The sequence below is a fragment of the Lynx canadensis genome, chromosome A2, assembly GCF_007474595.2.
Source record: "Lynx canadensis isolate LIC74 chromosome A2, mLynCan4.pri.v2, whole genome shotgun sequence".
Classification (NCBI taxonomy): Eukaryota; Metazoa; Chordata; class Mammalia; order Carnivora; family Felidae; genus Lynx; species Lynx canadensis.
In genome coordinates, this window is record NC_044304.2 from 1,680,983 (window position 1) to 1,692,914 (window position 11,932).

General features: G+C 53.1%; 1 protein-coding gene across 2 annotated transcripts; it reads left to right on the forward strand.

The window, feature by feature from the left end:
- Positions 1-1,570: 1,570 nt before the first annotated feature.
- On the forward strand, positions 1,571-11,286 carry ZNF554 (zinc finger protein 554). Of its 2 annotated transcripts, none has more exons than XM_032595487.1 (4): positions 1,571-3,957; positions 6,254-6,380; positions 8,979-9,170; positions 9,952-11,286. In XM_032595487.1, exons 1-4 carry the CDS (start codon positions 3,712-3,714, stop codon positions 11,109-11,111), a joined length of 1,725 nt encoding a protein of 574 aa, XP_032451378.1. In that variant the 5' UTR covers positions 1,571-3,711; the 3' UTR covers positions 11,112-11,286. The 2 variants fall into 2 exon arrangements, with proteins under 2 accessions (XP_032451378.1, XP_035920299.1); XM_036064406.1 differs by having other exon boundaries at positions 3,884-3,935.
- The last annotated feature ends 646 nt before the right edge of the window (positions 11,287-11,932 follow it).

An 11,932-nucleotide genomic window follows, 5' to 3' on the forward strand; every position in this document is an offset into this window, starting at 1 on the left:
TTCCTGACGACCGCAGCGAAACAAGTCAAATGAATTGTTTGGTTTCCCAGTGCATGTAAAAGTTACATGTTCCCGGTCCTTGTGCAATTAGCACTGTATCTAAAAGAACAATGTAGGGGCGCCCGGGTGGCTCAGTCGGTTAAGCCTCCGACTTTGGCTCAGGTCATGATCTTGCGGTTTGTGGGTTCGAGCCCCACATCAGGCTCCGTGGTGACAGCTCAGAGCCTGGAGCCTGTTCTCAATTCTGTGTCTCCCTCTTTCTCTGACTCTCTCTCTCTCTCTCTCTCTCAAAAATAAACGTTAAAAAAATCTCCACTACTTTTTCAAAAATATAAATAAAAGAACAATGTAAATATCTTAATTTGAAAGTACTTTAACTGCTACAAGATGCTTATCATCATGTGAACTGTCAGCCAGTCATATCACTGGTCACAGATCACCGTAACAACCATAAGAATAATGAGTGCAGACCCGCCTGGTGGGCTCAGTCAGTTAAGCATCCGACTCTTGGTTTTGGCTCAGGTCGTGATCTCGCACTTTGTGAGATCGAGCCCCACATCGGGCTCTGTGCCGACAGCATGGAGCCTGCTTAGGATTCTCTGTCTCCCTCTCTCTCTCTGCCCCTTTTCCTGCATGTGTGCTCTCTCTCTCTCAAAATAAAGTTAAAAAAAGATAATGAGTTCATGAGAATCACCAACGCATGACCCAGGAACACGCAGTGAGCAAATGCTGTTGGAAAAATGGTGCCAACGGGGTGACGCGGGGTTGTCACAGACCTTCAGTCTTAACGCGGTGGCCGTGAAGTGCAATGAAATGAGACATGCCCGGATCTGCCTCTGTTCTGCATGCGTGTAAAAGAATACTTTCTACATTCTCCCCTCCCTGTCCCAAGAACCGATTTGTGCTACCTCAGGGTTAACATCGCCGTAGTGGGAACGCTTCGCCTGATGTTGACGTCTCACTGTGGGACATTTATCACAGCCAAGACGTGACCCCCGAGTGGTGCCGCCAGGGGCCGAGGGAGGGGACTGGGCAACATCAAGTCTCAGTTCCGGAAGATGAGCACGTGCGAGAGGGCCACCAGACGATGTCGTACTTACGGTCAGCAACAGCGCCTTCTACGCTTAAAATTTGTTAAGATAAATCTCATGTTAAGCGTTCTTACCACAGACCGTTTTAAAATTTTTTTTTTAACGTTTATTTATTTTTTTTGAGACAGAGAGAGACAGAGCACGAACGGGGGAGGGGCAGAGAGAGAGGGAGACACAGAATCGGAAGCAGGCTCCAGGCTCTGAGCCATCAGCCCAGAGCCCGACGCGGGGCTCGAACTTGCGGACCGCGAGATTGTGACCTGAGCCAAAGTCAGACGCTTAACCGACTGAGCCACCCAGGCGCCCCCCACAGACCGTTTTTAAAAACATCAACCCACTGGGGCTCCTGAGCGGATCAGTTGGTTAAGCGTCCGACTCTTGATTTCAGCTCAGGTCGTGATCTCACACTTTGTGAGATTGAGCCCCACGTCGGGCTCTGTACTGACAGTGTGGAGTCTGCTTGGGATTCTCTCTCTTCCTCTCTCTCTCTCTGCCCCTCCCCTGCTCGCTCGCTCTCGCTCTCTCTCTCTCAAAATAAACTTAAACAAAAAAAGCCACATCAACCCACCAAGACACCAGCCTTGGTTCAGAATATTAACCAGACTGCAAACTTCATTTAGATTTCACCAGGTTTTCCACTAGCCCAGGACCTTCATTCTGGCCCAGGACCGCATCCGGGGTCCCACATGACATCTCGCCATCTCGCCATCTCGCCTTGTTTTCTGGGGCTCCTCCAGTGTGACCTTTCCTCACACTTTCCTGGTTTTGCGTGGCCTCGACGCTTTTGAAGAGCAGTGGCCAGGTGCTTTGTAGAAGGTCCCTTGGACTGAGTTCGTCTGATGTTTTCTCATGATTACACTGAGGTTACCTTACACTGAAGGTGGCCCAGAGGTGTCCTGTCACATCAGGGGACATCACAGCAGGCGTCCTGTCCTCATCACAGTGACACTGATCTTCATCACTTGGCTAGGGCGGGGTCCGCCAGGTTTCTCCAGGAATAAAGTTCCCCTTCTTCACTCTATCCGCACTATTTGCTGGAAGCAAGTCACTGAGTGAACCCACGTGGATGGCGCGGGGGAGGGGAGGCTCCGCGTCCTGGAGGGAGGACCATGGAAGAATTTACAGATGCGTTAACACCATGGCGGTAATTAACAAGTATTTTGGAGGTGTGACTTTTCTGCTGCCCGATGTCCCGCCTCTCCTTGGAGCGTCCCCGGTAATGACGTGTGCATCTGTGGGCCTTGTCTGCGGGGATGATCACCGGGGTGTTCCCATGAAAATCCCATGGTGATTTTCTATTAACGGGGCTGGGTGGTGATTTTTGAAGTTTTCATCCAGGAATGCAGATGACGCCCGTCATAAGTATCCGGTAACTGGCCTCTATTCATTCCTCATGAGTCTGCATGAGAATTTGCGTTTACAAGAGACTTCACGCCTACGACATCACCCAGAGCAGGCTGGTGGCTCACGTGTAGTGAGTGGGGACAGAGCAGGACTGCTCCAGGATGTTGTTAACAGAGGGCCACAGCCAGACAGTCCTTAGAGCACGAGAACAGTGGGGGTTTATAACAAGGGAGTAGGTGGGGGTCAGCAGACGGGCACTTGCCGTGAGGACGCATCACGGGGGATTCTGGCTGAACAGACCTGATAGGATTGCTGCTGCAGGCATTCTGGGTGATCCCCACCCCCCCCAACCCCCCGCCACCTGGGTGGGGCAGGAGGAAATTGGCCGGATATCCAGGGTGATCAGACACGGGGCGGGGGCTTCAAGCTGAAGTGACTTAGCAGGGCTCTGGCTAAAACAGAGCATCTGAGCTGAACTCAGAAGCCCAGAGGTCAAGGCCTAGTTGGACGGAGGGCTCAGAGAGGCGAGAGAGGGTCCTTGGTGCCACCAGGCAGCACCAGAATCAGCCTGGAAGGGAAGGGAGCCTCCCGGGAGTGTGCAGGGCTCACAGCCCGGCCTGTGCCTTCCGGGTGGGACAGGCGCATCTGGATCCTTCCTGCTGCAGAGCTGGGGTGGTCCGGTAGGAGAGTCCAGGGCAAAGGAGGGGGCCCGGGAGAGGGGCCCCAGGGAGCCGGCTGGGCTGTGGGAAGGCAGAGATGAGTCTGGGAGGCGCCAAGGGTGGGGGCCTGTGGGCTTCGAGGCTGGGAGGTCCTACTGGGTTGAGTGGGGTTCCCCACAAAATTCGTGTCCACCCGGAACCTTGGAATGTGAGCTTATCTGGAAATGGGGTCTTTGCAGATGTAATTAGTTGAGATGAGATCATATGGGAATGGGTGAGTCTAATCCAACGACTGGCGTCCTTATGAGAAGAGAGACACAGAGTCAGAAGACAGTCACGTGACCGCCGAGGCAGAAGCTGGAGGGATGTGACCACAAGCCCAGGGGAAGCTGGAGTCCCAGAACCTGGAAGAGGCAGGAAGGACCCTGTTCTGGGGCTTTGGCCCTGAGACCTTGATCCAACTGCTGGCCTCCTGAACATGAGAGAATAAATCTCTGCTGTCTTAAGCCCCCAGCGTGTGGTCGTTTATTTCAGTGGCCCCAGGACACTTGCACAGACTCCTCCCTGATAGAATTGGTATACTTTGTAAGCTTCCAAGACCTTCCGTATTTTGGTCCATGCATGGGTTAAGGGGCCATTCAGGCCTGTGGCCTCTGTCCTGGCTTCTGTTGACCACACTGTGTGTGTGTGGGGGGGGGCACCTGGATTGTGCCAGAGGTGTCCAGGTCCAGGATTTGGGGATCAGGGACAGGCCTGGGCCTGGGCTTCACGGTCCCTTCTCCTCCCGCAGCTCTGCCTGCCCCGGATCCTGCTTTTCCCAAGAGAAGAGGATGGCTGCTGGGTACGTGTCCCCCGGGCCCCAGGTGAGTGGGACCTGAGTACGTGTCCCCCGGGCCCCAGGTGAGCGGGACCTTCCTCTTCCCCTGAAAGTGTCCAGTGTGCCCAGAGGACGCACTCCTACAAGAAGTGCATTCCCAGCTAGGGAAGGGAGCCCCATTGCTGTGTGGGAGCTCAGGGAGCCTTCCCCGTGAGCGTCTGGGTCCGAGAACCTCTGCTTGTAAGCAGAAGCACAGGCGTGCCGTTCAGTGCGTCTTTCCCGCAAGACAGCTGAGCTTCTGTCCTCGGCAGGGAGCACTTCCCCACCGGGGGCGGGGGGGCCGCCTGGGAAGCACCGTCTCGTTACTTCAGTTGTGGTAAAAGATTCACCATCGTAACCTTCTCTAAGCACACAGCTCAGCGGCACCAAGCGCACTCACGGTGTCGTGCAGCCGCCCCCATCGTCCGTCTCCAGAACTTTGCATCTCCCCAGACTGAGACCCTGTCCCCATGAAGCACCAACGCCCCACCCCTGGCTCCCACCACCCGCTCTCTTGTCTCTGTGGACGGGACTCCTCTGGGGAGCCCCTGTGAGTGGGGTCACGCGGGACGTGTCCGTCTGTGTCTGGCTCCTGTCACTGTGCACAGTGGCCTCCGGGTCCGTCCACGTGGTGGCAGGCGGCAGGACGTCCTTCCTTCCCGAGGCTGGGTCAGTCTTTGTAAGCCTGGAAGAGCTGTGTTCAATGTGAAGCTGCCTTACAGGCCATGAGCATCAGGACAGCAGAGGCCACCATCCACTGGGACAACACATCTGTGGGGACTGGTAGATGGGGTCCCTGTCCCTTAGCTCTCGGCTTCGGATGGCAGCCACAAGTCTGAGAAAGTGATCAGTGTCTGCGCCAGAAATATAGGGCCGACTGAGAGCTCAGGTTCAGGTGGTCCCTGGGAGAACAGGCCCTTTCCTGTGGACATTTGCAGGCGATCCCAAGGGTCCAGTCAGTGTCCTGGATGTTGTCCTTGTTGGGGCCCCCTGGAGAGGGGTACTTGATCTGCTCTGGCCCCTGCATGGAAGTCCTGGTCATCGCAGGCACACCCACTTTCAGGCCAGCCTGGTGCTCGCTGAGGCTGGCACAGCCTCCGGGGACACTGTCAGGTTTCAGCTTGGAGCCCATGCCGCCCCCGGGACCTGTGGGGTCAGGGTTCCAAACAAACCTGTGGCTTGTCCCTCGGCAGCAGGAGAGCTGAGATGCCACGAGGCCAGGCAGGGTCCCTTCTTATCTGTCTTCGTGTTAAGTAAACGGAGCCACCCAGACCTAGGCGGTCAGGCCGGAGGGTCATCGCCTGTCCAGGCCACGCAGGATTTCACGGGAGCCCCTTAGCAGCTCAGGCCTGCATCTTTATTTATTTATTTATTAAAAAAAATTTTTAATATTTGCTTATTTTTGAGAGCGAGAAATACAGAGTGTGAGCAGGGGAGGAGCAGAGAGAGAGGGAGACACAGAATCCGAAGCAGGCTCCAGGCTCCGAGCTGTCAGCACAGAGCCCAATGTTGGGCTCGAACCCACACACTATGAGATCATGACCTGAGCTGAAGTTGGACGCTCAACCGACTGAGCCACCCAGGCGCCTCAGGACTGTGCTTTTTAAAAACGAAACCAAAAACCACCTTAACTTCAGCTAGAATGGCCAAAACCAGCCAGCGGGTCCAGCAGGCCTGCTCGCCTGGGGTGGGAGCCATCGCTTTCGAAGTCCATAGGTAACTTTTCCCCTCACAACAGACAGCAGCCCAGCTGCTGGTTCCAGCCAGGACGGCTGCAGTAGCCAGCCAGGCGCCACACGTTCGCCATCCCCCCTCCACGTGCCCTTCCTTTGCCCATCAGCGCTCTTGCCACATCTCTCCGCTCGTGCGGATCGGCAGGTGTGGCTTCTGGGTTCTCTGACCGTGTCGCTAGCAGATGCCCCGACCGGCGTGAGCTACTCAGCCTCACTGCACCCCGTGGAGCGGAAAGAGTTTCTTCCATTTTCCTTGCATTGAGCAGATGAGGAGGCCACGTCCTGGAAAGTCAGTAATACACGTCCGATCCCACAAGCTACCTCTTTCTAGAATAAGCTGGGGGGGGTTCTCAAGTGGGAATGTGGCGCTCACAGATCCAAAAGTGGGACTCACCAGTTCAGTAGGAAACGGGCCATGTGTTCCCGCGAGATCTGCCTGCTAGCAGAATCTGACCTCCGGGCTTCGCTCCCTGCTCCCCGTGGATCTCCTGTTGGCCACGGCCTTCGGCCCTCTTGTAAAAAGGTGGGGGGGGGGTGCCTTTCTTGAGCAGAATCGATGTGATATTTTAGGAGTTAGTGACCTTCGAGGATGTGGCCGTGGCCTTCTCCCGGGAGGAGTGGGCCTTGCTGGACCCTGCTCAGAAGAGGCTGTACAGAGAGGTGATGCTGGAGACCTACAGGAACCTGGCCGCACTGGGTAAGACCAGCGCCGTGCACGCACCTGCCCATCGGTTCACACGCACGTAGCCTCCGCGGTGTGTCCAGAGCCGTGTTAGGAAGTGGGGGGTTGTTGGTGAGAAAGGCAGCTGTGTGGCCCCTGCCCTTGTGGGGTGAGTGGTCCACTGGTTTCTTCAACACTGCAAGTGACCCGATTTCTCCCAGAGCTGCTGCCGAGCCGCACATCTCACCTGAGGCTTAGATAATGTCCCCGAGTCCCCTCGGGTACAGAGTCATCATGAAACATGTTTTTGTATGTGTGGTAAAACATGTATAACATAAAATCTGCCTTTTAAACCATTTTTGGGTATACAATTCAGTGGCAGTAATTACATTCAAAATGTGCAGTCACCCCCACCATCTGTTTCTAGAACTTTCCATCTCCCCAGACTGAGACCCTGCCCCCACAAAGCACTGACTCCCCGCCCTCTGCCCCACCCCTGGCTCCCACCATCTACTCTCTGTCTCCGTGGACGGGGCTCCTCTAGGGACCCCCTGTGAGTGGGGTCACGCGGGAGGTGTCCTTCTGTGTCTGGCTCCTGTCACTGCGCACGGTGGCCTCCGGGTCTGTCCACGTGGTGGCAGGTGGGAGGATGTCCTTCCTGTTTATTTTTTATTTATTTATTTAATTTTTAAAGAATGTTTATTTGAAGGGGGGAAGGGCAGAGAGAGAGAGAGAGGGGAACGGAGGATCTGAAGTGAGCTCCCTGCTGACAGCAGACAACCCGACGCAGGGTGGAATTCATGAACCACGAGATCATGATCTGAGCTGAGGTCAGACGTTTAACCAGCTGAGCCACTGAGGCGCCCCTGCCCTTGTTTGTTTGTTTGTTTGTTTGTTTAAATGTTTATTTTTGAGACAATGCGAGAGACAGAGCATGAGCGGCGGAGGGGCAGACAGAGGGAGACCCAGAATCCGAAGCAGGCTCCAGGCTCCGAGCTGTCAGCACAGAGCCCGACGTGGGGCTCGAACCCACGAACCGTGAGATCATGACCTGAGCTGAAGTTGGACGCCTAGCCGACTGAGCCTCCCAGGCGCCCCTGCCCTTGGTTTTTATTTTTTTTATTTTTTTATTTTATTTTTTTAAGATATGGTAACAGGATACTAATGAGGTTAACATTTTAATGTTTATTTAGTTCTCAGACAGATACAGAGCGTGAACAGGGGAGGGTCAGAGAGAGAGGGAGACACAGAATCCGAAGCAGTCTCCAGGCTCTGAGCTGTCAGCACGGAGCCCGACATGGGGCTCGACCCCACGAACTGTGAGATCATGACCTGAGCCGAAGTCAGACGCTTAACCGACTGAGCCACCCAGGTGCCTCTGCCCTTGGTTTTAAAGCCGAGTAATATTTTAGTGTGTGGATGCACCCCATTTTATTTATCTACACATCCATGGGTGGACACTTTGAAAAAAAATTTTTTTTTTCAACGTTTATTTATTTTTGGGACAGAGAGAGACACAGCATGAACGGGGGAGGGGCAGAGAGAGAGGGAGACACAGAATCGGAAACAGGCTCCAGGCTCCGAGCCATCAGCCCAGAGCCCGACGCGGGGCTCGAACTCACGGACCGCGAGATCGTGACCTGGCCGAAGTCGGACGCTTAACCGACTGCGCCACCCAGGCGCCCCCATGGGTGGACACTTTGTAGCTGTTGAGTCCCGTGAACACAGATGTGCAAATAGCACTTTGAGTTCCTGCTTTCATCTTTCTCGGGTGCACACCTAGGGGCGGACTTGCTAGGTCATATGGAGACTCTGTGCTTCCCTTTGTGAGAAACCGCCAGACTGTGTTTCACCATCGTACCGGCCACGCACAAGGATTCCGATTGGCCCACATCCTCTCTAATCCTTATTTTCTGTTTTTGCTTAAAAAAAAAAAATTACGGGGCGCCTGGGTGGCTCAGTCGGTTGAGCGTCTGACTTCAGCTCACGTCATGATCTCGCGGTTCATGAGTTCGAGCCCCACGTCAGCCTTTGTGCTGATAGTGCAGAGCCGGCTTGGGATTCTCTGTCTCCCTTTCTCTCTGCCTTTCCCCTCCTCACACGTGTGTGTGTGTGTGTGTGTGTGTGTGTGTGTGTGTGTGTATGTCAAAAATAAACGAACATTAAAAAAATAATAGCTATCCTAGTAAGTGTGAAATGGTGTTTCACTGTGGTTTTGATTTGCGTTTCCCTGATGCCTAATGATGTTGAGCATCTTTTCGTGTGCTTGTTGGCCATTTGTAGATCTCCTTGGGGAAATGTGAGAGCCACAAGGTTTCTTTAATTAATATTTTTTAACGTTTGCTTAGTTTTGAGAGAGAGAGAGAGAGACAGAGCATGAGCAGGGGAGGGGCAGGGAGAGAGGGTGACACAGAATCCCAGGCAGGCTCCAGGCTCTGAGCTGTCAGCACAGAGCCCGACGCGGGGCTCGATTCCACGAACCGTGAGATCATGACCTGAGCCGAGATCAAGAGTCGGGTGTTTAACTGACTGAGCCCCCCCGGTGCCCCGAGGTCTGCAAGTTTTTAATTAGGAAAATAAAATCTTCAGCTTGGTCAACACACCATGTCTCCAGTGTGCTCTTGTCTCTTCCAGAAACCTTGAAGACCCGAACTGCTGATGCAGGCATTGAGTTTGGTGCACTGTCCGCAACCCAAGCCTCTCAGGCCGCTGGTCCTTCCCCGTGGGTGGGGAGTTCACTCTTTCTACCAGTGGTGCCTTTCCAGCTGGAGCAAGGAGAAGCTGTGTGGTTGGGGGGGGAAGGAACTCCCAAAACCTCCTGTTCAGGTGAGAGCCAGGCAGATACGAGCCACTGAATGGGGGCGGCATCTTGGGGACTGCAGGTCACGGGTCTCTCCACAGACGCCCTCTGGCATAAGGAGAAGGTTGAGGTCTTTGGTTGCAGTTTCTCAGATACCTTCATTCATTATCCAGTAGGCTTGTCCTGTGCACTGACTTCTACAAGCCTTTGGGTGCAGAGGAAATATATCTCATTTCTTTCTTTCCTTTTTCCTTTTTTAATGTTTATTTGAGGGAGGGAGGGAGAGAGAGAGAGAGAGAGAGAGCGCGAACATGAGTGGGGGAGGGGCAGGGAGAGAGGGAGACACAGAATCCGAAACAGGCTCCAGGCTCTGAGCTGTCAGCACAGAGCCCGACGCGGGGCTCAAATCCACGAACTGTGAGATCGTGACCTGAGCCGAAGCCGGACGCTCAACTGACGGAGCCCCCCAGGCGCCCCTCATTTCCTTCTGGAAGCTATTCTACCTGTGTTTCTTGTTACATATCTTCCCTCTCTGCCTTCTTGATAATTCTTTCTCTTTGCCATTCTCATCCCCCCTCCTCTGTAGGGCCATCCCTTCTACATTTACATTCCCCCCCGTTTTCCATCATCGGCAAACTTCTTACGCTGCGTCCTGGCCTCGGGAGCTTTTCCTGTTTTCTCCCTGTGTTGAGCGCTGATACTTGAACGCGGATTCACATGTACCTCATGCATGTTGCAAGTACTTTTGTGCCGCCATTATTAAGTTAAAAGTTTCTTCTCTCCCCCTCTTTTCTCAATTTATTTCAGATTTGGCTGCCATACTGAAAAGCCAAGAGTCCTCTTGTAAGAAGGTGGTTTGGGGGGAAGAACCGCCCAGTGGTATGACCGTAGTAAAGCTTCCCAAAGGAGACTGGGGCTATGGTCAACTTGAGGAGAATCGTGAAGCCCTGCACAGGCTTTTGGGGCAGCTGGCGTACCCCCAGGCGGCGGTGTTTGCTCAAAGGGAGACCACTGCCTGGCATGAGTTTGGGGAAGCCTGTAGTACGAGCTCAGACCTTGCTTTATCTCAAGGAGGTTCTATAGAAGAACATTCCCACGACTGTGGTCTAGATATTGAGAGTTTGGTAGCTAATCCATTCTTAAACCATCATCGGATGGCATATACAGGTCAGAGACCCTGGGAAGGGAACGAATGTGGAAAAGACGTCAGCCACAACAGTGCCTTCAGTCAACACAACAGAGCCGCTGAAAGCGGGGAATCATTTCCTCACGGTATGGCTCTCACAACACACAACACGGTGAATACAGCAGGGAAACCCTACGAATGTCACCACTGCGGGAAAGTGTTTAACCGGAGGCATTCCCTGAGTGAACATCAGAGAATCCATACAGGAGAGAGACCATATGAATGTCAGGAATGTGGGCGAGCCTTTACGCACAGCTCAACCCTCACACGACACTTGAGAACTCATACTGGAGAGAAACCCTATGCGTGCGGCGAATGTGGGAAAGCCTTCAACAGGATTTCGTCTCTCACCCAACACCAGAGGATTCACACAGGGGAAAAGCCCTACAAATGCAAAGACTGCGGAAAGTCCTTCTGCCAGAGTTCTTACCTGGTCTTGCACAAGAGAACGCATACGGGCGAGAAGCCCTATGAATGTAACGAGTGTGGAAAGGCCTTCAGTGATCGTTCCTCGCTTAACCAACACGAGCGGACTCACACCGGTGAGAACCCCTATGAATGTAATCAGTGTGGAAGAGCCTTCAGTCAGAGGTCTTCCCTCGTGAGGCACGAGAGGACTCACACCGGAGAGAAACCGTACGGCTGTAGCGAATGTGGGAAAGCGTTCAGCCAGAGCTCGTCCCTTATCACACATCAGAAAACTCACACCAGTCAGAAAACCTATAAAATAATTGATTGTGGGAAAGCTTTCTATCAGAGCAGCAACCTCATTGGGTTTTAGAGACCACTTGCTGCCTGTAAGGTACCTTTTAGCTCTCTGCTACAGAAGTATGGTTAGATTTTGCCCTTCTGATGGGACTGTTTGAAAAGAAGTAGGCTTCTGCACGTTCTTTTTTAAAAAAATTTTGTTTAACGTTTATTTATTTTTGAGAGAGAGAGACAGAGCGTGAACGGGGGAGGGGGAGAGAGAGGGAGATACAGAATCTGAAACAGGCTCCAGGCTCTGAGCGGTCAGCACAGAGCCCGACGTGGGGCTCGAACTCACAGACCGCGAGATCATGACCTGACCCGAAGTCGGACGCTTAACCGACTGAGCCACCCAGGTGCCCCATGCACGTTCTTGAAGAAAAGCTCTGAGGTCTAGATCTGAGAGGGACCTTTTAGTGGGGGAAATTGCCATTGAGCTATGCCGAGTGGGGCATGTCCTTTTGGAAAAGATTGATAAATGTGAATAGCAATGTGGAAAGAGATTTTGCTGAGAATTAGTCATACTAATTTAGTTGTTGAAACAGAATACCTTTTGTTTCAAAATTCAGTATTAAAAAAAATGTTTATTATGGGAAGAGATGCTAGCAAGAGAGGGGCAGAGAAAGACGGGGAGAGAGAGAGAGAGAGAGAGAGAGAGAGAGAGAGAGAGAGAGAATGAGAATCCCAAGCAGGCTCCGTGCTGTCAGTGCAGAGCCTGACATGGGACTCGATTCCACAAACTCTGAGATCATGACTTGAGCTGAAATCAAGAGTCAGATATTCAACCAACAAAGCCACCCAGGTGCCTCATGAAAGTTCAGTATTTTTTTAATGTTTATTTTTGAAAGAGAGAGA

Excerpts from the sequence above, each read along its gene's own strand:
- ZNF554 (XM_032595487.1), top strand. The coding sequence starts at position 3,712 with ATGCATGGGTTAAGGGGCCATTCAGGCCTGTGGCCTCTGTCCTGGCTT. Across the intron at positions 3,958-6,253 it reads ACGTGTCCCCCGGGCCCCAG|GAGTTAGTGACCTTCGAGGA; the intron begins GTGAGTGGGACC and ends GTGATATTTTAG. Across the intron at positions 9,171-9,951 it reads TCCCAAAACCTCCTGTTCAG|ATTTGGCTGCCATACTGAAA; the intron begins GTGAGAGCCAGG and ends AATTTATTTCAG.